The 25105-nt window shown below is 43.4% G+C and overlaps 1 protein-coding gene across 4 annotated transcripts in view; it reads left to right on the top strand.

The window, feature by feature from the left end:
* Positions 1–25105, top strand: part of KIAA2012 (KIAA2012 ortholog) — a 206418-nt gene that overhangs the window by 81029 nt on the left and 100284 nt on the right. For all 4 annotated transcript variants that reach the window (XM_044273881.1, XM_044273883.1, XM_044273880.1 and 1 more), the window contains exons 10-12: positions 5338–5529; positions 12639–12773; positions 16296–16364. In XM_044273881.1, coding sequence (XP_044129816.1) covers positions 5338–5529; positions 12639–12773; positions 16296–16364 — 396 coding nt within the window. The remainder of the gene's footprint in view (positions 1–5337; positions 5530–12638; positions 12774–16295; positions 16365–25105) is intronic.

The raw sequence follows: 25105 nt of genomic DNA, 5'->3' as shown, positions 1-25105 counted from the left end.
TAAATGTGAGTGTAGTGATAGTAGGAGTAATAGAAGAACTTTGCTGAATAAATGATGTCCAGACCTTTAGATAAAGTTCAAACGTTGCTTTACTTGAAATAACTTGCATCAAAGCGGTATACAGCTTTGGTCTCTTGGTCCCAGCAGGTTTTGGCAAGGATTGTCAGGAATGAATACTACTACTTTAAATGTGACTTCTGCTGTGTGGGGACAGACTAGCTGTAGAGGGATAAGCTTCCCTTAGGCCTCTGGACTTTCTTCCTGGAACTCTGGAGTTTGTCTGTAGTTTATGCTTTCCTCATCCAACAGAGCTGAAGGTGCTCAGACTGGGAATATGGCCAAGTCTCAGCCGAGAATAAGTCCTTGCTATCTTCCCTATGCAGGGGAACTACACACACACACACACACACCCAACCCCTAGCAGGGGGGTGGGCTACATTCTCTCTAACTTCCTTCTCCACCCATACTGCAGGATGTGGGTCCAGCCCACCTCTCCACAGAGGGGGAGCTAAGCTGGAATAATCCATTCCAACTCAGATACACTAAACTGTAGCTTATACCTGCCAATGAGATAAATATAGTTTAAAAAAGCACATAGCTTTTAAATGGCTGGTGACAGAAAATGAGCAACCCATTCCTAAAATGCTATATTGAAAATCAAATCAGCACAGAATGAACTATTTAGATTCTGATTCACTTATTTGATACACTTAACATTTATTTTCAGAAACTATTGCAAAATATATGACAAGCAGATAAGCCAAAGATCTTTAGGATGTGGCATATGATGAGTATGTTAAATGTGAACTGTAAGCTGCAAATGTAAATCGGTTCAACCAATGAAAAGTGTTCACTTTCATTCTGAATTGCCGGCAAAAATGCTATACATTATATAATGCATGCCCATCAGATTGCTTTGGCAACAGTTTCATTCAAAGAAGCCACAAATCATTTCTCTACTTTTCTAATTAGCTCTCTGTATTTAGGTGTGAGATATTTGGGCAATGTACAGTACAGTCTATGCTCATTAAAACAAGCTTAAATATTAATTGAGATAGAAAAGATTCATCCATCTCAATAATTGGCAGACTTTTCATCATTACCTATGAGCAACCCCTTTTTGACAGTTCCTAAATGAAGCCTGTCTTCACTTATTACATTGCTTTAGAAATCTTTTTAACCACTGGTTTTCAGCAGTTGTGACTAGATGAATCCCAAACTGGTAATTTTAAGGGATTTTTTCTCCACTGGTAATCATTTTTCAGAATGGAATGAAAAAAAATAAAATAAAATCTAATCTCTTTGCCGATCTCTCGCCACTCCCATTCTGATGCTTCCCTTGTCCCCTGGTTTCTGCTCATCTGTCTCAGCATGCAGGAAATAACTAATCAGCCAATCACTGGCCAAGGCTAAGTAGTTATTTCCTGTGTGTAGAGATGAACTGGGGAATCAGTGAAGTTGGTATCAGGTTGCAGGGTTTTTGTGTCCGGTCACAAAATGGAATGCTGCCGGAACAGAAGACATCCTGATGCATCCTGAACGGATCTTTTTCCATTCAGAATGCATGAGGACTAAACAGATTTTTTTGGGGGGGTATTGAGTAGCCTAACTCGGGAACAGAGCCTGAGAAAAGAAAAACAGCGTTTTAATCAGCTGAACCACAGCTGTGTGTCTATGCAAACAGCTGGATAGGAAAGTTGCTGGTGACAGATTCCCTCTTAAGTTTATGATGTTCAGACCTTTAGAACATTTGAGATGAGTTAGTACATGCTGGAACAACATGTCTGTCTTTGAAGTGTTAAATGCACTTGTGTGTTATTTCTGTAAAGCCTGTTGGTAGGCATATTACTAATGCACCTTATTGTCATATGTTTTATATACTCTTTGATATAATTTTTTTGCTTAAAAATACATGTGAGAACGTTTACGTGAAGTGCATATTTATTGCATCCAGAACACATATTAGGTCAGTTTCAACAGACCATAGACATTTCTAGCATATCTTTTATATATTGGGAGAATGGCGGGTGTCTGAAGCTCGTTCCATCCCTCAGGCAGCCAATGGATTGCTTGGCTGTTTCTATATAGGCTCTTTCAGGGGTGGACTGGCCATAGACACTACAGTGAAATTTCCTGGTGGGCTGAAGCCCAGGCATATGTAACAAACGAGCCCTCCTCGGGCATATTTAACAATCTGATGCTCTCAACTCTAATTAATGATGGGAACATCAGGTACTTATGTATCCAGCCAGGTACCACAAATGCCCTCCTGAATTCAACTGTATTACCATTATCCAGATAGTGATACAGTTGAATAATGTGGCTGGCACAGGAGCCATGGCTTCCTTCTCCGCCATTCACCCCACCTGTGGCTTGCATTGCATATGGTATGGCTAAGCACCCCCTACTTGTGTTGCTCCAACCTTCTGTCACTTTGCCTAGGTCACTTTTAGTTTATTTCCAGGGCCACTGTAAGTTGCCAGTCCGCCACTGGCCTCTTTAAGACGAGCAATATGAAACCTGTGTTCTGGATGGATGCCTTCCATGTGCGTTTTTTTTTTTTTCTCGCAGATCCATTGACTTCAGTGAATGAGTCTTGTGGGAAAATAGGAGTGGGATGGTGCGTGTTTTCTCTTTATGGACCATGCAGAAAATCAGTCATATGCACTTTCATGGTTCAGAGTTTAGCCCGCTTGCTGTCTGTTTTACACATGGACACTACCCAGTCGGGAAAATTGTATGAAAGAGCCCAACTCCACACTTGCTCTCTTGTTTTCCTAATTTCCATAAAACTGAATGGAGAGGAGCCATCCATCCGTCTATTTTGCCTCTGCATGGATGTGGGGGCTGGCTCACCAAGCAGATATGTAGGTGGAGGTACTAGAGATGGAACTTCCTCGTACATCATAAGGATATGCCAGTATTTTACTTTTTTTTTGTCCTTTACAAAATCAAACAGATACACATTTCATAGGTATAATATAGAAAAATACCAGTACTATAAAAGGACACATTTACAAAGGGTTATTTTAAAAACATATTTTTGGCAGTAGTATGCCATTGAAATCTCCATATTGATGAGAAATAACTACTGCCAATATACATATATGTTTTAATTTCTACAGTAGATGCCTTAGTTACTGTATATTCAGCAATACTTCTTTCTCATATGGAACTTATATAGAACCGTCTCTACTTCATATGGATTAGATGTTGCTTACACCAGACATATATCCTTCACTCTATAATCCATAAAAGGCATAAATGTGCAGCGGCCAGGTACTGGTGGATAATATTCTGTATTTGTTGTGACGCCAATTGCAGCGTGCGCAGGGTACTATCCCAGGGCCCTTCCAAGGTGTTATAACGCACGTCCCAGGTTAGGAGTGCCAGAGTAGGGTAATGGCCTATAATGTCTCTGTAGTTTGGTGGTAGTTGTGTCACAGTGTCTCCTACCTGGGTAAGGCCGGACTCCTGGCTCACTTGCAATAAATTTGAGTGTAGTGATAGTAGGAGTAATAGAGAAACTTTGCAGAATAAATTATGTCCAGGCCTTTAGATAAAGTTCAAATGTTGCTTTACTTGAAATAACTTGCATCCAAACACTATACAGCTTTGGTCTCATGGTCCCAGTAGGTTTTGGCAATGATTGGCAGGAATGAGTACTTATGCTTTAAATGTGACTTCTGCTGTGTGGGGACAGACTAGCTGTAGAGAAATAAGCTTTTCTTAGGCCTCCGGACTTCTCTCACAGATGGATTCTCAGGGGATGCTTTCTTCCTGGAATTCTGGAGTTTGTCTGTAGTTTCTGCTATCCTCATCCAGCAGAGCTGAAGGTGCTCAGGCTGGGTATTTGGCCAAGTCTCAGCGGAGACTAGGTCCTTGCTGTCTTTCCTATGCAGGGGAACTCCACACACACACCCTACCCCTAGCAAGGGGTGGGCTAAACTCCCTCTAACTTCCTTCTCCACCCATACTACAGGATGTGGGTCCAGCCCACCTCTCCACAGTCCATTCCAACTCAGATACACTAAACTGTAGCTTGTACCTGCCAATGGGTTGCTGCCACCTGCTGGTAGCCAGGAAAATTACATTAACAATTGCATTTAACATAGATTTATATGCACATTTGTGGAAGACATATGCAAAATAATATCTGATGACAGTATAAAGGCTCTTAGGAGATAGTAGCGGGGTAGAGGCATGTAGTAACACAACTCTGAGGTGTTACAAATGTATATAGTGGGAACCAGGGACGGACTGGGAACTTAAAGTGGCCCTGGAAAAAAAATAAAGTGTCCCCATGTTGTAAGGGGGTCCAACTTGACAGAAGGTAAGCAACACAAGTAGGCAGGGTAGCAATACCATAGCACAAAATACCATCCCAGCAGAACCATATACCAGAATGCAGCTTAATCTATTGTCCCAAAAGATGTCCCTCCATGATGGCCATCTATAGATGCCATTTTCTGTCCTCCTCCTCCAGTTGTCTGTGATTAAGATATGGAGAAGGGGCTCGGGAGGTGAGATGTAGGCCACAGCAATTGAATTCAGGAGGACATATTCGGTTGCTGGGCATATATACGAGTACCTGATTCTCACAGTGTTATTTACCTCTGAGAACTCATTATGTATCCAGCCAGTGGCAGAGAGAAGGACTTGGGTGGCCCGCTGTGCATCACCCCATCAAGAAATTTCCCTGTAAGGTCTATAGCCAATCCGCTCCTGGTGGGAGCCCCCTTGTTAGAATTTCATGTAAATATGAGGTGACTATATGATATAAACATTGGTGTAACTACAACTGACTGGGCCCCACCAGCAACTTCTTCGCAACCCCCAACTCACGTGCAACCTCCACTCCTGTGACTAGTCAAGACTGAGATCTTAGACAAGGCCCGGCAGCTGCTCCGTCCGTTTCCTACAGTGTCACTGTATATAATGCCATTGTATAATACTGTTGAGAGGGCCCTGACAATAACATTTTTTAGTCTTCCTCCTGAGGGGGCCCCTTATGGGTCTGGCCCCCAAAGCTACACACATGCATATAAATACTGTCCCACTACTGGATTCTAATGACAAGAGAGAGTTATATGAAATTGAATTAGTTCTATATCGGTCTGCATTGTGGTTTATGGTGTTTTAGTTCCTCAGAAGAGCTTGGGGTTGGGACAGAATTTTATATAACTAAAAATCGTTATCCAGTGACATATATGAAAAATCTGGAACAGGATAACAGTGTATGCTCCATGTGAAATCGATGAAGGAAACATGTCAGAATCAAAGTGCCATGGTGTCCATTGTAATGCACTTCATTTTGTTATTGTTTCTTTTGACAAGGTGGTGATCTTCCAGCCCCAGAGGCCCCTCCACTAGGTTCTCTACCTCCGATAAATAGCAAGAAGAGACCTGGGAACCAAAGCAGCATGGCAAATTTAAAGGCAGCCAATGCTACTAGTAGTGCCAGTGCAATAAACCCAAAAGGTTTGCCAACTGGTATCATTAGAGGATCTCTCCCAGAAGAACTCAAAGGTAAGAAAGAATTGTGATGGTGTGAAAGATCTTCCAGAACCGAGTGCACTTTATACTGGTGTTTGTAAGATGCACCATTCATGTGATCTATGCCAAACTGCCTTTTGGGAAATGGACTTGTTCTTCAGATTATTTAACAGCTGAAAACTAATATGACCCAGACATCTTCCTGGTTAAGGCCTCTTGCACACGAACGTTGTGTGCCCGTGGACGTATTGCGGCCTGCATACGGCCGACTCCGCAATACATGGGCACTGGCCCATGTGCATTCCGCATCACAGATGCGGACCCATTCACTTGAATGGGTCCGCAATCACGGAGATTCGGAACAGAAGCACGGATCGGAACCCCACGGAAGCACTACGGAGTGCTTCTGTGGTGTTTCTGTCTGTGCCTCTGCACCGAAAAAAATAGAACTTGTTCTATTTTTTTGGGGTGCGGTAGGATCACGGACCCATTCTAGTTGAGGCCTAACAGTAATGTGTGTTTGCATGCCCATACAGTGGGTAATGATGTCACAATTGCCTTACTCTATGTTCTGGTGGACCATTGGGTGATTGGCACTCCGGCCTACTTGATGAGTATATAGCATGTTTATCCAGATCACCATGGATTTTACAAACCAAGTGAGCTTTGGCATCTACCAAGGTTTGCTTGGTACTGACACCGGCCCTTATTTCAAGGTCTGATGCATAGACTTGTATATTCCATTCCAGTCATCCTCCACACTGTTTTTTTTCCAGTAGGGGAAGGTTAACATGCATTTTAGTAGCATTGGTTTAAATTGGGCCCTTTTGTACAAGCGTTCTTCCAGGTGATTTTTATATTTAAAATCCTTTAGAGAAATAAGCCTGAAAAAAAACACAATTCCTCGACTTGCTATATTTTAATAAAGGCACCACTGACTCCAGAAACACCAGCAAAACTCCCGAAACTATACTTTTGTGTATGTAAATATTTTCATATTTTTCATATTGCCATAGTCTGCTACCATACATCTAGCTGAATCAATTTAGACTCCAAAAGTGCAGTACAGTGCTATATGTGATACTGACCTTAACCAGTTGTTGGCCTTGGAGCTGACAACCCCTTACCCCAATCTACGGACTTGTGCCCCTGAACATAGAAAAGAAGACTCACCTGTTCATAGTCCCGCTGCTGCTCTGTTCACCATGGGGCCAGGAATTAGCTGAGTTCCGTGACTGCTGCAGCCAATCACAGGCCTCAGAGGTTGCATCAGCATGAATGGTACCTCAATGACATAATGTGGCAGGTCTTCTTTTTTATGTTCAGGGGTGCAGGTCTGTAGCATAGGCGCCAACACCTCCTATAAAAACAGCTCTCAATAAAATGTAGTTGCCTTGTTATGTCACTATTATTAAAGTGGTCTTCCTTTTTTTATTTACAGCTTAAATAATCACTGTACCTGTAACATATTTTGCATAAATCAATAGTACAAGCTAAAATAAGAAACTGTTGTAAGGGGTAGCTCTGTTTCACTGGGGCTGCAACCACACACTTCTTTACGGACACCAGGATTTAGGGGCCAAACTGTGCTTTATTGTGGCACATGGCATGACGAAAAAACATACTAAGCCAAAATAAAACACCTTGCCCGTCTGGGCTCTACCTAAACACATAAGTTTCCCTGACTCACCTCTAAGTACCGCTTAGGCTGGGTTCACACCTGAGCGTTTTACAGCGCGTTCCTACGCGCTGTAAAACGCACAACAGGCAAGAACCAATGATTCCCTATGGGAATGGTTCTCACTTGTGCGTTTTACAGCGCGTACGATCGCGCTGTAAAACGCCCGACTGTCAAACAAGTGCTTGAGCTTTTTTTTGGGCGTTTGTCGCGCGTTCCCACACATAGATATTCGGGAACGCGCGACAATGTGTGCACGCCTGTCTCTGTATGTGCGATTGTAAACGCCCGTACAATCGCGCATACAGAGCGCTCGTTTCAGAATGCTCAGGTCTGAACCCAGCCTTAGGGTCAGGGTCTCAGGCTCCAAGCCTTAGCAGGTTCCGCTCATCAAGCATCAGTCCACACAGGGGAGAGATCAGGTTTCACATAGCCTTGTGGCCCCTCAGTCCTCCTGACTGAGACCACACACAAAGCCTCTGCTCCAGGATCACACACACTTCCCCACACTGACACACTGAGGTTGGTTTTATGCCAGACTGATTACAGCAGTCTTCACCTGTGATCACCTGTCAGGGAAAACCATGCCCTGGAATGGGGGTGGATTGAGCGGTCCCACTACCAATCCTACCATCCCAATACAAATAAAATCCAGCCCTGAATAAATAAAGAAAAATAGCTTCAGCAACTAGGTTTGCTGAAGCCAGCGCCATCTTCCTGGATTTTACTTATCTCATCTAGGTGAGATATGCACCCCTTCCAGGGCTTTACCATGCACATTCCAGTTTACCTCACCACACTGTGTAATATATCTTATATGAGAAATAGGCCTCTTTCTCCACTTATCAGCCACCTATCTTCCCCTCTGCCTCCTGAAATGATCAGCCATCCTCAATTCACAGCTAAAATACACCTTGAGAGATGAGACAGATTATCGGCTCACTGAGAGATCAGGTAACATGCTGCCCATTAGAAGTCTACAAAAAGACGAGAGAAGAAGGAATGAGCTGCTGCTGGCTCTATCTCACCCCAGTGCTAGATTCATAGCAGCACTGCTCAGTACTGTTGTATAATGCTCTCCATGCTGCTGATTCTTAGAGTGTACTAGAGAGAGATAGAGGAACAAGATCTCCTCTTCTCTGGGTCCGCTTGTGAGATCCGTTTCAGTTCAGCCCCAATGCATTCTGAATGGATAAGGATCTGTTCAGAATGCATCAGTTTGGCTGCGTTTGGTCTCCGTTCAGCTTTTTATGCGCACACCAAAACACTGCCTGCAGCGTTTTGGTGTCCACCTGACAATGCGGAGCCAAACGGATCCGTCCTGACTTACAATGTAAGTGAATGGGAACGGATCCGTTTTCACTGACACAATATGGTGCAATTGAAAACTGATCCGTCCCCCATTGACTTTCAATTTAAGTCTGGACAGATCCGTTTTGACTTAGACTTCTTTTTAAATGAATAATGCAAACAGATCCGTTAGGAACGGATACAAGCGTTTGCATTATTGGTGCTGATCAGTCTGTGCAGATGCAAGACGGATCCGCACCAAACGCGAGTGTGAAAGTAGCCTAATCTCTGCCCGTTAGTTTAGGGGAATCTGACAATAGAGATGCAGACAGGAGATGGGAAAACTGGTGAACGATTCTAGGTACAAGTCATATAATGTCCAGAAAGTGTTATTCCTCATGTACACAAGACAGCTTATTCTGAAAGGTCACTTGAAACAACAGGTACACTTTAATGTCTGTGTTTAAATATATATTTCTGCATGTTTGTATTGTCCGTTTTTTTACCTTTTAAGATCTTTGCTGTTATTGAAAGGAAACATTGATTATGCACATAAGGATAAAAAACTTGTACAGACCTAATACTTCTAACAGATGTTAGTTTATTACAGTTGTATTAAAAAACACTCACTGGCCTTCAGAGAGACTCCAGCAGCATTTCACTGGCATGGTTAATTGCTGCTTGCGTACCTGAACATCTGGAGTTCATTTTTTTTATTTCCTTAAATACTTGAAGGTTGCCATCTCCTGCTACTGAGAATACTCAAAATTTTCAGCTTTGTTGTGACTCTTTCCTAGCAGATAACTAAAGCGATACTTGTAGCCGTTATATTTCACACGGTCAGTATTTTCCATCAGTATTTGTAAGGCCTCTTTCACATCTATGTTACCAGTCCCTGGCAGGCTGTTCCGTCAGAGAACAGCCTGCCAGAGCTTTCTAGATTTGGCATAGCTGAATGTTACAGCATGTCTCGAACCAGCGGGTGTGAACCCACTGTGCCAGGTGTCCTACCTCCTCTAAGGGTGTTGTCTAAGTGAACCCCTTGATCTTCCCAGTACTCCTGATGTTGGGGATAGACTTTCCTGAGGGGAACACCAGGTTGCTACCTCTTGAGGAGTATTGGCACACGAGGGAACTGGTCCAGGTAGACCAGGAGGTACCTGAGCAAGGTACCAGAGGCACAGGCGTTGTCAGCAGGCCAAGTCGTAACCAGGAGAAACAGTGCAGGACAGGATGGGATGGGCAGGATGAGGAAGAGGCGAAGTCAAACAGGCAATAGGTCAGGGCAGGCGGCACAGGTAAGGGTCAGGCAATCCGGATCGGCAACTGGAGAGTCAAGGCAAGCAGGCAGGGAACAAACAGGTAGCATAGTCCAGGAATACAAGTACGAGTTAAGAACATAAGCAGATATAATAAACCTTAGCAGGACACAAGGACCTTGACACTGAGGCATCTGGGAAGGGGGCTGAACGACCTATATATGTGCAGAAGGGTTAGGATTGGTCAGCGAGGTCACATAACTTAACCCATAAAGTACCGGCCCCTTAAGGAAGTTCTGCAGGGAACAAGCATCAAGCATGCTGTGGCCAGGGCTAAGAGGAAACTGTAGAGCAGATCCCAGAACAGCAGTACCTACACAGACAGTGCCCAGGACTGCAGCTGTGAATGGGAAGCACTGGCAGCAGATCACCGCTGAACACGGCACCTGGGACCGCAGCGGTAAGCAGGGGAACAGCGGCGCACATCAGCCGCTGTTTCACCGCAATGCTTGCAGGACCCTTTGACAATAAGAGGATCCAGCAGAGATCTGGCCGCTACTCTGCAAATATGCAGGATTCAGTCAGACAAAAATCATTGCATGCAATGCATGCAGTGTTTGTCTGTCCGAATCCTGGCATATTTGCCGGATGGCAGCCAGATCTCCGCTGGATCCCATTATAGTGAATGGGGCTGGTGGGCATTGCGGTAACATTCGGCCATGCTGGATCCAGAGCTCTCTGGCAGGCTGTTCTCTGCTGGAATAGAGACTGGTAACGCTAGTGTGGAACTAGCCTAAGCCAAACTAGGAAAGGAAGCTACAGAGAAAAAGTATAATGGAAAGATTTGAGCCTCTTCAGTGTTTTGGACTCACTTGTGCTCGTGGCTTACAAATACAGGTAAAAAATACAGTATAAGGCCTCATGCACACGACCGTTGTGTGCATCCGTGGCCGTTGTTCCGTTTTCCGTTTTTTTCCACTGACCCATTGACTTTTAATGGGTCCGTGGAAAAATCGGAAAATGCACCGTTTGGCATCCGTGTCCGTGTTTCCAGTCCGTGAAAAAAATAGGACCTGTCCTATTTTTTTCACGGACAGCGGTTCACGGACCCATTCAAGTCAATGGGTCTGTGAAAAATCACGGATGCACACAAGATTGTCATCCGCGTCCGTGATCCGTGTCTGTTTTTTCCTATCATTTCAAAGGCAAACTTGACTTAGATTTTTTTTTGATTTTTCATGTCCGTGGATCCTCCAAAAATCAAGGAAGACCCACAGTAGAAAAAACAGACACAGGTCACGGAACAACGGAAACCGTTTTTGTGGACCGCAAAAAAAAACTAATTTTTTGGTCCGGGAAACACGCTCCGTGTGATGTCTGCATTTGCTGGACCCAACACTACTCCTCTGAAGCAATCTCTCAGCATCATAATTACTGCGAGTTCCTGTCTGAATGTGGGTCTTCTGTATAATGCTGTGATTTGAGTAAGAGGAGCAGTGTTCGGTCCGGGAAATGGAGCCGTCAAATGGAGCCTGTTTCCCAGACCCACACTTGTGTGAAACTGGTCTCAGACTGTCTGAGTTTACTCTGTCTACAAATTAAAGTATTAATAAATCTGGGACATTGTAAGGTGTTTTATATTTCACTGTAAACTTTCATGTAACATCTGGCCACAGCAATTTTAGGCAAGAAAAATTGCACAAAAACACCAGGAAAACCATGTCAAATAAATGCATTTTTTCCCCCAAAGCTGCAATCACATGCAGTTTTTTGTGGCAGTTGCAGATTCAAAGAAATTATTTGTCTTCTTTTTTTATCCACTCCTAACTTTGGCTCAAAAAAACTTGCCACACAAAACAGCATTTGTGATTCCAACCTAAAGGTGGCCACAGTGACAATTTCAGATAAATTAAAATGACAAACCACTGAAACACCGCTTCCATTATTTATGACCTATTGTGGGCCTCCATTGATTGGCTGCAGATCTGTAGTTAGCCTTGACAAATTTTACACCAACATTACCCAACAACAAGCAAAAAAATCTAACATGGTTGATAAACTTTTTAACAGACATATGATGTTGACCATCACACTCATTATTGCCATGTAAAAGGTAGCAACGGGTAGCAGAAAATAGGTTACATCTCCAGGTTATGACCAACTTTATCTGTTCAACCAGTTGATATGAGGGCAGTTTTTAACAAAAGCCATGGGGGCAGAACTAGTCATAAAAGCATGCTCGGTTACAGGGGCGTAGCTAAAGGCTCATGGGCCCTGGTGCAAGGGCTCAGCTTGGGCCCCCCTTCCCTCAGTACTTTGTGGCCAGGGGCAGGGAGGCACATAGCCTTCATGCTGCCTTTGGCAAAAATTGAGATGCCTTGCCCCCCTAGCCAAATTGTAGACCTAACCTCTTCCCTCCAGCCAGTGGTGTAACTTGACCTGCATGCACTTTCTATAATACTGGTGTCTTCTTATGCAGCACAAGGGTCTTTGGGCCCCCTCAGGTCCTGGGCCCGGTAGCGACTGCTAACTCTGCACCCCCTATAGCTACACCCCTGCTCAGTTATAATGTTTGATTGGCCATTTATCCCATAAACTTCAGGTTAGAACTGAAGTTTTTCTGACAATATCCAAAACAGCAAATGAAAGGACCTTCCTTTTAAAAAAGAAATTAAAAAAATGTTTAGGTTTAAAAAGTGTACAATTTTAGTTGTTTTTTTTATAATTGTATGTATATTAGTAAAATATATTTAGATGTTTATTATATTGGGTGTAGCTAGTGATTTTTCTTTTCTCCCTCTATACAATAAAATGTTGCAGCTGTCTAATAAATATAAGTTATCTGTGATAATTCCCTCTATACTCCTAACTATAGACTAATAAATCTGTTCCATGTATGTCTGCTTTTTTTCCAGAGTGCTGTAAAGGCAGTTCTGTAGGGAGCCTTATAATGGGTCCTGACGGGGAGATAGTCTGCCTCTCTCTGATGGGGGCAACACGGGATGCAGACATTCCCATTCGTTTTGATTTCATTGCTGAGGAAGAAGAAGGTAAGATTTATTGTACTATATGGATAGATATGCCCCGATTTTTTATGCCATAGTTTTATTCCTGTAGACAACCCCTTTTCAAAAAGAAGCCGGAGTGGCCATCAGCAGATCGTCATATGTCTGACTTCCCTCACCATTGGCAATCAGCCATCTCAGGAGGATACTGCACATACTTCCCCTGCAACTGTCACTAGCATTACATAGTGGTCATTCAAATAAATGGCTCTCCATCTCATGCAAGGATAGGCTGGGTCCACTGGAGCAAGTGCTGCTCTCCATTCTCGCACATGGAGGAGGGGTCTATGACATCTTAATAGTTAATACAAATATAGAGGCTGTCATCCAGAGCCAACGCCTTGAAATGTGTGTTTTTTTGGTTCCAAGGAATAATGAATTAAGTTTAGTATGCCATAGGCTTAGATAATACCATTAGTTTGGTTCTTCCAGGACCTAATAGAAAATCTGTCTATCGATCTATCCCATATCTATATATATATCTTTCTATCATCATCATTTCATATACAGTATATCTATCTCCTATCATATCTCATAGCTATCTATTTTATATATTTATATCTCATATATGTCTGTCTATCTGTCTGGTATCTATTTATTTCATATCTATCTCACATCTATTTATTCATATATATCTCATATCTTATCTATCTCATATCTATCTCCTATCCATTTCATGCCTGCCTGTCTTATAAGTAATCAGGATCTGTAATGTATCTGGCGGTCCTTTTGTCCTGTGAGACAGACATACAAGGTCTATTAAATGTTTGTATGTTCTGTCCTTGGTTCCTTTATGAAGAAGGCGGGTTATTAGGAGGGGGGCTGTTTTGGGGGGCTGCTGACAAGTACAGATGTAAAAACATGTGTGTTCCATTTATAGAACTACTCTGGTGGGCTGTGACGGCCTATCCTGACAAAATTAACCCTTTGTTGCACTCTAGGGATAGTACAGCCATCACTTACTCCTTATCTTAACAAGATCTACAACATTTCAAGTATTACACCAACCATTTTGTGCACAGTGGAAAAGTTCTCAACAACAGGGGCTAAATAACCTTAATATTCTGTATTATATACTGTTGGAATAATGGACTATAGAGGCGGCCAACTGGAAACTGAAATATTATTAGGCTAGAATTCACTACTGATTTATGGCCAAGGAAAAAAGGGTTGGAAGCGAAGTTCATTGTTGGTTCGCAGGGGGTTCTTATTAGCGATTACTGAGCCACAGGGGACAAACCCGTTTTAAAACTCCCCCCCCCCCCCCTCTCCTTATGTCTTCAGTGTTGAGTTAGACTGGAGAGGCGCTCCTCCTCCCCTTCATGTTTTCACATAGCCGTCCACCCCCTGGTTTTGGCCCTTCTACTCATCGGCTCCAGACTAAATCAATAGTCCACACTTGCAGGCTTGACTCCATCACACTGTGATTGTCAGGAAGGAAAACAAACCTCGCTGACAAAGGTCCCAGCAGACAGCAAAGAATACAAGCCTGGGCGAATGTCAGACAGATGTCCAGAAAACAGTCCTGAAAAGAAAATATCCAAGGCACTCTGTTAATATTAAAAGATTTCACTTTTTTTCAGACATCGAAGATGTTATTTTCGCCTTCTTTATGAGGTTATTAGCTAAAGGATGTTAATTGTGGGACCTGCTGCAGACTCCCCCATTTAACAGTACTCTGTTAGTAAACACAACTGAAGTTACCACATATGTTCATCAGGGAGCGGCCAAGGCCATCCGTGTTCTGGGAGCTAATTTTCATTCACTTTTCTTATTTTCTTATTTCCTTTTTTTGTTTTAGTCACCGTCTCTTTATTAAAATTTATAGAAACACTGCCTTCTCTCCGTTAACCAGACCTGGCGCAAGATCATCAAAAGGATTATTAGATACTACTGCAAAGTGATAACAACGTTTTATTACTTTTTTCATGAGGAAAATATTTATTGTATGTTTGTATTTAAAATATATTTTTAAAAAAAGTAAAATCCAGGAAAACTGCTTTTAGGGCTCTTTCACACAGTCAGTATTTGGCCAATATGGTCAGTATTTATCATGTAAAACTAGGATTGGAACCTACAGAGCAAAAGTATAATGGAAATATGTGCGGCTCTTCTGTGTTTTGGCCATTCCTGGTTTTGGCTTACAAATCCTGACCGTCTAAAAGTGGCCTTATGCCTCATGCACACGACCATATGAATTTTGCAGTCCATAAAAAACGGATTCGCAAAAAATACGGATGACGTCCGTGTGCATTACATATTTTGCGGAACGGAACAGTTGGCCACTAATAGAACAGTACTATCCTTGTCCATAATGCGGACAATAATAGGACATGTTCTATTTTTTTGCGGAACGGAAATACGGACATACGGAAACGGAATGCACACGGGGTAAGTTCTGTTTTTTGGGTGGACCCATTGAAATGAATGGTTCCGTATACGGTCCGCAGAAAGAAAATATGTTCGTGTGCATGAGGCCTTAGATTGTTTCATATTTTTTTTTTGTTTTAGTTTTTTCTAATAAAAAAAAACGCTGTTTGGTTTATTAACAAAAGTCATCACAGTCTGCTTTACATTTTGTCCAGTCAAAAATATAATGGCACTACAAACAGTTTTTAGACAGTTTCCTTGCATTAGTTTTTTGATCTATTAGATTTTTCTTAAATTTCAACATGCTCTGAGTGGTGCATTTTCTGGCACCAGATGAGGAGTTATGGTGGCAGGTTGGATAGCAATCGATTGGCATGAGCAGGCACTTGTGGATATGTACTAGGTGTTCATAGTGTTAAAAGCATGATATTAGTCTGGCCTAGTGGTGGTTTTAATAGGTGTCTGAGCCGTAGTCCCTCACTTTGCAGCAGTGTCTGTAGAGCTGTAAAATCACTCTTCTTTCTTGACACACTGATGCTTACTGGAAGCTGTGCTCTGTAATTTGATGGTCTCTCTGGAGTGTTGGCCCACTCCTACCAACGGGGAAGAACAGGGTGATTAGCCCTTTTCCTGTCAGCCATTCCTTCCTCTAGCAGGAACATATGGCCAATACATGAAAATACATAACAATGACAATACATAACTACATTTGTAGATACCCCCAGGGGTACTGAATTGTCAGCACATCGCTCGGTGAAAACAGATTTGTTGCCGCCAAACATTGAATTTGAAAGGGGGATGAATGATCGTAGTATCGATTGTCCAGGGGATAATTGCTGTATGTAAAAATGCAGCTTTAACAACTGGGCAATAGTCAGAAACAAACGCTCTTCATTTCCAATCAGCATCCTGTATAGTGGCCCATGAATGTGAACCATTGCTTTATAAGGTCTGAATATTCATCTCCTTTTTGATAACCTTCCATTCTGCTTCTGCTATGGAGGCCAGAAATACACAAGAGCTGAGTGTTAATTGGGAAAGCTGCGTAATCAGTGTTACATGAATGATGTCACTTCAGTCTGCATTTCATAAAGACCATGCTCCATTGTAAACATGTCTTATCTGTGTGACTTCTAGATTGCCTTCCAGTGGAATCTGCAGGTCAGGAAGAACAATGGTCTGGTAGTCAGCAGGATTCCGAGAAAGGTAAGAAACCCTGCAGTGTACAAGATAACTGGGTATCAGGAAAGAAGTTTCAATGACTGATAACTAATGGGGCTGATACAATAGGGGTGCATTGACATAGCCCGATACTCAGGGAAATGATCGGGAATGAACCATTAGGCGGGGTTCAGACCTGAGCGTTTTACAGCGCGTTCCTACGCGCTGTAAAACGCTCAACAGGCAAGAACCAATGATTCCCTATGGGAATGGTTCTCACCTGAGCGTTTTACAGCGCGTACGATCGCGCTGTAAAACGCCCGACGCCCCAAGAAGTACAGGAGCTTCTTTGGGGCGTCTTGTCGCGCGTTCCCGTACATAGACTTCAGCGGGAACGCGCGACAATGGGCGTTCACTTGTCTCTGTATGCGCGATTGCAAACGCCCGTACAATCGCGCATACAGAGTGTACGTTCAAGTACGCTCAGGTCTGAACCCAGCGTCACTGCCAGCTCGTTCAACAGCAGTAGAGCTAAATTGTCAGGCAGCAGTATGGGGATGAAAAGTCACTACTGTGATCATTCATCTCCATAAAGATTCATTGTTTGTCGGCAGCACATCCCTATGTACACAGGACGGTGTGCTACTGGGAAACAATAATTTTACCTGCGCATGGAACATGCAATAACCAAAGAACAAGCATTTTGCTAATTCGCCAGATGATCTGCAGCACATTTACACTGGACACTTATAGGGAACAATTGCATGAACGTTCGTCACCGATAATTGTTTTGATCCCCCCCCCCCCCCTGTAAAAGGGCTCTAAAGGCCCTATTACACCTACAGATAATCACTAAGATCATCGTTAACAACTGTTTGTATGAACACTTGTAAGTGATGATCCGGCAGTGTAATACCGCCGCCAATTACCTGAACGAGTCTTTTAACATGTATCAAAATAATTGTTTGCCAGCATCAGATTGTGCTGTGTAATCATCACTCTGCCACCGGCAAACAGTGATTCAGTATGGGGACGAGCAATGGTATTAGCAATCGCGCCTCCACATACTGAGGAGGAGATTTCTGCATGTAATAGCAGCAGTCTCCTCCACTAGCGAGCAGGCGATTGTCAGTAAGGAACGCTTCCTTCCCGACAATCGCCTGAAAAATCTGCAGGTGTAATATACAGCAGGCAATTGTTGGGAAGGAAGCATTCCTTACTGACAATCGCCTGCTCGCTAGTGGAGGAGACTGCTGCTATTACATGCAGAAATCTCCTCTGCATGTAAATGCTGGCAAACAGTGATTCAGCATGGGGATGAGCGATGGAATAAGCAATCGCTCCTCCCCATACTGAATCACTGTTTGCCAGCAGCAGATCCGTGATCAGATGGCACGATCTGCCGCCGACAAGCAAGGATTTTTAAACCTGCTAAAAGTATTACACTGCCAGATAATCGCTAAAGGAAGTTCATACGAACGCATATTAGCGATAATCTGAGCAATAATCTTCAGGTGTAATGGGTCCTTTAGACATACTGTTGATAACAAAATTAATAGTTGCAGTTAAAATGGCTTCCCGTGATTAATGGGGGTCCCAGCATCCCCGCCGATCAGCTGCTGTAATAAGCTTTGGCACCTCAGCCAGTCAACCCAACCTACACAAGCTCTGCTCACTATGTAGTGGCCGGGCCTAGTTACTGCAGCGCCGCTCCTATTCACACGACCACGCCGTGTTTTGCGGTCCACAAATTGCGTTTCCACAAAACACGGATACTGGCACTATATAGAAAATGCCTATTCGTGTCCATGGTTTGTGGACACGAATAGGACATGCTCTATATTTTTTGCGGGACTGTGGAATGGAACTACGGATGCGGACAGCACACTGTGTGCTGTCTGCATCATTTGTGGCCCGATTGAAATGAATGGGTCCGCACCCGAGCAGCAAAATAGCAGAACTGATGCGGACCCAGAATTACAGTCGTGTGAATGTACCCTAAAAGAAGGGCTTTTTCCCCCTATGCTGGTTGACGCCAATTCATAATTTTTCCACCTCACCCACAGGTAGGTATGTTTGTTTGCTTCTGTGATAAATATTAAGGCTATCCTCACATCAGCGCTTGTTATTTCCATTTTTCTGCTCCGTTATAGGAGCAGAAGAACAAAAATTATCGAAGTGCCGGATTTGGCTCATAACAGTATCAAACGGATCCTAACAGACCCCCACTGAGTATAATGGGATCTGTTAGGTTTCTATTTAGGAGAATGTTTTTGAAGCAGAGAAAAAAGTCCTGCATGCAGGACTTTCTCTCCATTATTATTAAAAAATTCTGCAACAGAAGCCCTAAACAGAGCTTCCGGCGCACATGTGAAAGCAGCCTAACACTTAGAAATAACACAAGTATAATAAGTCATGCACATGTATGTGCAGCTCTATTTCCAGCTTTTCAGTGTGTACACAAGCTGTGACTGAAACAAAGCCTATATGTGATCTGCATTGTATAGGGGTAGCGGTGAGCAATAAACATTTCTTGAATGGAGTGACTGAAGGTCAGAGTGTCACCGCGTCCTGAGCACTGAGAGCAGTGTGGAGAGCGTGCTCAGACTGTCCCAAATCAAGATGATTGTTATTGTGCCCCTGTGGCTGTAACAGTGCGTAACTAAATTTTATTTAAAAAAAGGCCAAATTCCTCTGGAGGTCTGGAAACAATAAGGCAGATGGTAACCCTGACATCACCGATAAGTGTTTCATCCCTGTTTTTCAGGACTGATTTTTACCGCATGTTGAAGTGATTACAGATCTTTTTCCAGCAATAACTAATTGGTCCTCATGCATTTTTTTTAAAATAAAGCTGCCTTCCTTCAGGGTTTTTGTTGCCTTCAACCTAATACCTCAGCTCTGTCACATGAATTCAAAGGTGGACCTACCGAATTCCTGTAAACTTGCACATTTAACTCTTGGGCTGCCAAAAGAGTTATCAGTTTCTATAGTTTGCCGAGGGACCTAAAGTAGCCTTTTTTTGCTATTGGTAAAGGGGGTTGTCTGTGATTTGAAGAAAATGTTCTATGAGCAAGATGTGGTTTAAAAATAACCATCGCGTATCCATTAAATCCACCCCTGTCAGGCACCACCGTGCGAGTGGTCCATGCTGGTCCTGCAGCCAAGACGTTGACCTGACTGCAACAGCCAATCGCATAACAGTAATATGCCATGCATGCAAGCGTCACTGCTAAGGCCAGTGATTGGCTGCAGCGGTCACGTGAATCATTGTCTCTTGTAACAGATGAGGTTTACTACAGACATGTCAAAATATCCATCCTTATTCATATATTGCACTGTTGTAGTTAAAAGACTGCAATAAAACAGTTTAAAAAAACCTTTTTAAACGGGTTGTCCAGGTTCAGCTCTATACCCATATTTTCACCCAGGAAGCCCCCCTGATGTTAGCATCGGAGCATCTCGCGCTCCGATGCGCTCCCTTGCCCTGCGCTATATCGCGCAGGGCAAGGGCTCTTTTGTTTACAATAATACACTGCTGGGTGGAAGCTTCCACTCGGCAGTGTGTTCGGTGACGTCTCCGGCTCTGATGGGCGTGCTTTACTGGCTTGGGCAGCGCTAAAGCCCGCCCATCAGTGCTGGTGACGTCACAGGGCTTCCTGGCAGCCCCATGGAGAGCGCGGTACCTCACTGGAACTCCTGAAAATGCCTTTGCCCTGCGCGATTTAGCGCAGGGCAAAGGAGAGCATCGGAGCATGAACTGCTCCGATGCTCAAGTCAGGGGGGCTGCCTGGGTGAAAATGGAGGTATGTCCAGGTTCAGCTCTGACAACCCCTTTAACATTTAGAGTCGAACACGAAACAATGTAACCAAGCATAGTAAGATAAGCGAAGAAAATACATGGTTAGCAAAACTCAGCAATGGAGCAAAAGACATATTTAAGCCCCATGCACACAGCAGAGCCGGGTGCAGAAACCCTGTAAGCCTCTGTGTACCTCTTTAAGTAGCAGCAGAGCTTCATAGAAGTCTATGAGCAGCCTAGTACATATTCCATTTGGCAGTAGAGGTTGTCGCCGCTGTAAGGCCTCTTGCACAGGAATGTATTTTCTTTCCGTGTCCATTCCGCTGAGTTCACACTTCAGTTATTTAGTTATTTGGCCAGTTATTTCCATCAGTTATTTTGAGCCAAAACCAGACGCAGGTCAGGCTACTTTCACACTAGCGTTCGATCGGATCCGTTCTGAACGGATCCGATCATAATAATGCAGACGGAGGCTCCGTTCAGAACGGATCCGTCTGCATTATTTTAGCATATAACAGCTAAGTGTGAAAATAGCCTCGTACGGATCCGTCCAGACTTTCAATGTAAAGTCAATGGGGGACGGATCCGCCTGAAGATTGAGCCATATTGTGGCATCTTCAAACGGATCCGTCCCCATTGACTTACATTGTAAGTCTGGACGGATCCGCACGCCTCCGCACGGCCAGGCGGACACCCGAACGCTGCAAGCAGCGTTCAGCTGTCCGCCTGTCCGTGCGGAGGCGAGCGGAGCGGAGGCTGAACGCCGCCAGACTGATGCAGTCTGAGCGGATCCGCTCCATTCAGACTGCATCAGGGCTGGACGGCTGCATTCGGGTCCGCTCGTGAGCCCCTTCAAACGGAGCTCACGAGCGGACCGACGAACGCTAGTGTGAAAGTAGCCTCAAACATACAGAACAGGTGAATATCTTTCCATTAGGCCCTTTGCAGACGAGCGTGTTCAGATTAGGTCCGGATGCGTTGCGGATGTGTTCATTCAAGTCCATTCAGTTTTGGTTTCCGATCGCGTTCAGTTTTTATTGCGCGGGTGCAATGCGATTTAATGCGTTTTGCATACGCGTGATAAACAACATCTCTTAGCAACCATCCGTGAAAAACGCATCGCATCGCACTTGCTTGCGGATGCGATTTTCACGCAGCCCCATTCACTTCTATGGGGCCAGCATTGCGTGAAAATTGCAGAATATAGAGCATGCTGCGATTTTAATGCAACGCACAAGTGATGCGTGAAAACCAACGCTCATGTAAACAGACCCATTGAAATGAATGAGTCCGGATTTCGTGCAGGCGCAATGCATTCGCATCACGCATTGCACCCGCGTGGAAAACTCTCTTGTGTAAAAGGGGCCTTATACTTTATCTCTGTGTAGGTTTCACTACAGATTTTAGCTCACAATAACTGATGGAAATAACTGATCAAATAACTGAAGCGCGAACTCTGCTTTAGACAACAATGTGCATGGCCCTTACTATTGAAAGAAATCTAGATTAGATCATACTTTTTGCAGTAATTTATCTATTACTGATGCACATTTAGGACACCCATTTTATGCGCCAGAACCAAGGACTGCTCTGTAGTGAGTTTTCCGCGAGGGTGCAATGCGTGACGTGAACGTGCTGCACCCGCACTGAATCCTGACCCATTCATTTCAATGGGTCTGTGTACATGAGCGTTTTTTTTTCACGCATCAGTTCTATGTTGCGTGAAAACCGCAGCATGGACTATATTCTGCGTTTTTCACGCAGCCCTGGCCCCATAGAAGTGAATGGGGTTTCAGGGAAAAACGGGTACGATGCGTTTTTAACTGATGGTTGCTAAGAGATGTTGTTTGTAAACCTTCAGTTTTTTATCATGCGCGTGAAAAACGCATAAAAATGCATTGCACCCGTGCAGAAAAAACTGAGCAACTGAACGCAATCGCAGACAAAACTGAAAGAACTTGCTAACAAAATGGTGTGAGTTTCACTGAACGCGTCCAAACCTAATCCGTCACACTCGTGTGAAAGAGGCCTGAGGGGCTAGCAGACCGATCGCATCCACACATGACATGGGTGACCATTTCTATGAGGGAATTGTGTGGCTGGTCTGAATTTCCTCAAGGCATAACAGCTAATCACTAGGGGTGAGAAAATCTGGAATCGGCTTCTTTTAAAAAAAGGATTACCTTCATGAAACAACCCCTTTAATGGTGTGGTCATTTTAGGCAATCTCTTCTTATATATCCAATCAGATGGACATTCTCTGCTCCGCAGCAAACCAGATCACCTATACTTGTTTCCCTTTCTCCTAGTTTTTGATCTGTTTCTATTTCACGTTAGAGATCCCCAAATGATGTTGCAGACAGACAGTAATTTTTCTTCTACTTCTTCCATCTGCCTTGCGCTTCTTTCCATTTTTGTGAATATCACAAATATGCAGTTATGCCCTTTGATGTTTCCCACGCACCTTGTCCAAACCTATTAGTATCTTTGAGAACAAGAAACAGAGTTAATACAGGTCACATTCCTAGGTCTTTGGTAAAGAAACACCAGTTACCGAGCTTCCTTTGCCAGTCTGACTTCTCCGTGGTGTCTGCTTCTTGTTGACTCGATAGGGTAACCCAATTCCACTACACATTTAGACTCCTTTGGCTTCTCAAATCAACCCTTTGTGTTTCTCTCTGGCCCTTGTGAATTGACAGAAAACAGATAAATTTTAACTGTTCTTTTATTGAACAGGCCAGCTTCTGATTGTAGGGCTGGGGGAAGGGTAGAAGAAATAATAATTTGCCATTTTTTTGCGGTTTCCTCTTGAAATGGTCTCCATCTGCTTTGCATTATTACTGTTTGAAACGTGCCGGGGAGGAGACTCTGTCTCCTAGGTACTAGTGTGGTGAAATTGCTTATAAAAAGATATATAAAAAGTATTCATATTAAAATTAAAAAGAGAAGCCAAATGCCATGGGTATAACTACTACGATTATACAGCCATTGTGGTTTTTTCAGGAATGCTGTTTGTAATCATAGCGTAAAGTTTATAATATTATAAAATTAGGTGCAGTTATGTAAAAAGAATCCCATGAAGGTTTGTTGTGGAAAGCTCTCATCTACGTAACGGTTATAAAAACTGTTATAATTATCAACCATCTTTATTGTATCCATTGCTTTCAGATGAAATGTATTGGAACATTTATCACACAAGCTTTAATATTTCTAGTGCTACAGGTATAGCACTTAACTAATCTGCAAAAAATGTGGGGCAGTGCACAAGCATAAGAGGTCATTTACTAAGACATATAAACCACTTTTTGGCGTGTACAGTGCTGCCCATAATTATTTTTTGACGGGAAATGACATCGGTGTCTCCCAAAAGATAATAAGACGATGTACAAGAGGCATTATTGTGGAAAAAAAAATAAAAAATTTCTCAGCTTTTATTTATATTTGAGCAAAAAATACAAGATGTTCAGCACTGTGGAAAATCTCAGAGGACGTGGTCGGAAGCCAAAAGTGCTGCCCAGGAGGTTAGTTAGAGAGGTGAAAAAGAATCCAAGGATCACCACCAAGGCCATCCTGGTGAATCTGGGCTGTGCTTGTGGCAATGGACTTTGCAAAAGCTCGTCTGGACAAAAAAGAAGACTTCTGGTCTTCTGTGTTATGGTCAGATGAAACAAATATTTAATTGTTTGGTCACAATGATGTTTCCTTCATTTGGCGTAAAAAAGGAGAAGCCTTCAACCCAAAGAACACCATCCCCACTGTCAAACATGGTGGTGGGAACCTAATGCTTTGGTGGTGTTCTTCCGCCAATGGACCAGGGAACCTAATCACAGTAAACGGCACCATGAATAAAGAGCAATACATGATTATTCTCAACGACAACATCAGGCAGTCTGCAGAGAAACTTGGCCTTGGGCACCAGTAGACATTTCAGAATGACAATGACCCAAAACACACAGCAAAAGTGGTGAAGAAATGGTTAGCAGACAACACCATTAATGTTTTAGAGTGGCCCAGCCAGAGTCCAGACTTGAATCCAATTGAGAATCTGTGGAGGGAGCTAAAGATCAGGGTGATGGCAAGAAGACCCTCCAACCTGAAAGATTGGGAGCTCATTGCTAAAGATGAATGGGCAAAAATACCTGTGGAGACATGCAAAAAGCTTGAGTGCAATTATAGAAAGAGTTTGATTGCTGTAATAGCTAATAAAGGCTTTTCTATTGATTATTTAGAAGGGTAGGAATAATTTTGGACTGGACACTTTTTGCTGAAATGTAAATAAAAGCTGAGAAATTGGTTATTTTTTTCACAATAATGCCTTTTGCACCTCGTCTTATTATCTTTTGGGAGACACCTATGTCATTTCCCATAAAAAAATTACTTGCTGGTTGAATAAAAGTAACTTTGAGTCAAAATTTGCCTGGGGTATGAATAATTATGGGCAGCACTGTATCTGTCGCAGTTTGTGGCGCAAAGGTTATTTGTGACACAATCTGTGACTTTTCCCCATTCACACAGGTCTAAAATAGAGGGCGTGGGAGCTGGCTTACATTTAGGCCGACGCCTCTACATAAATTTGTTGCATCCACTGTAGCTAAAGGGGTATTAACCCTTAGGCTCCCAGCGCTGTACATGTACAGTGCTGGGAGGGTCTTTAAACATGGCGCCTGCTCACATGTGCAGCTGGCGCCATAGCTGGTGGTCCTCTGCTGTTTCAAACAGCAGAGGCCCGCGGCTAATGCCTGCGACTGGCAATAATGCCGATCGCAGTCATTTAAGCCTTTAGATGCTGTGGGGAAGTGCGACCACGGTATCTATATAGCGAAAAACCCAGAAGCGTGTGGCTAATGGGGAAGCCAGTCATACATTCTAATACACGAGTCTCTCTGAAGAGACCCAGTGTGTAAGAGCTGCAGTTCCTATGTTGTCCAGCAGGTGGCAGGCCAACATAGGATATCACCAAATTCAACTTGTACTGTCATTGTAT

This window comes from Bufo gargarizans, unplaced genomic scaffold (assembly GCF_014858855.1).
Source record: "Bufo gargarizans isolate SCDJY-AF-19 unplaced genomic scaffold, ASM1485885v1 original_scaffold_1263_pilon, whole genome shotgun sequence".
In the NCBI taxonomy this organism is placed as follows: domain Eukaryota; kingdom Metazoa; phylum Chordata; class Amphibia; order Anura; family Bufonidae; genus Bufo; species Bufo gargarizans.
The sequence above is the reverse complement of the archived record's forward strand: the minus strand, read 5'-3'. Positions and strand labels throughout refer to the sequence as shown.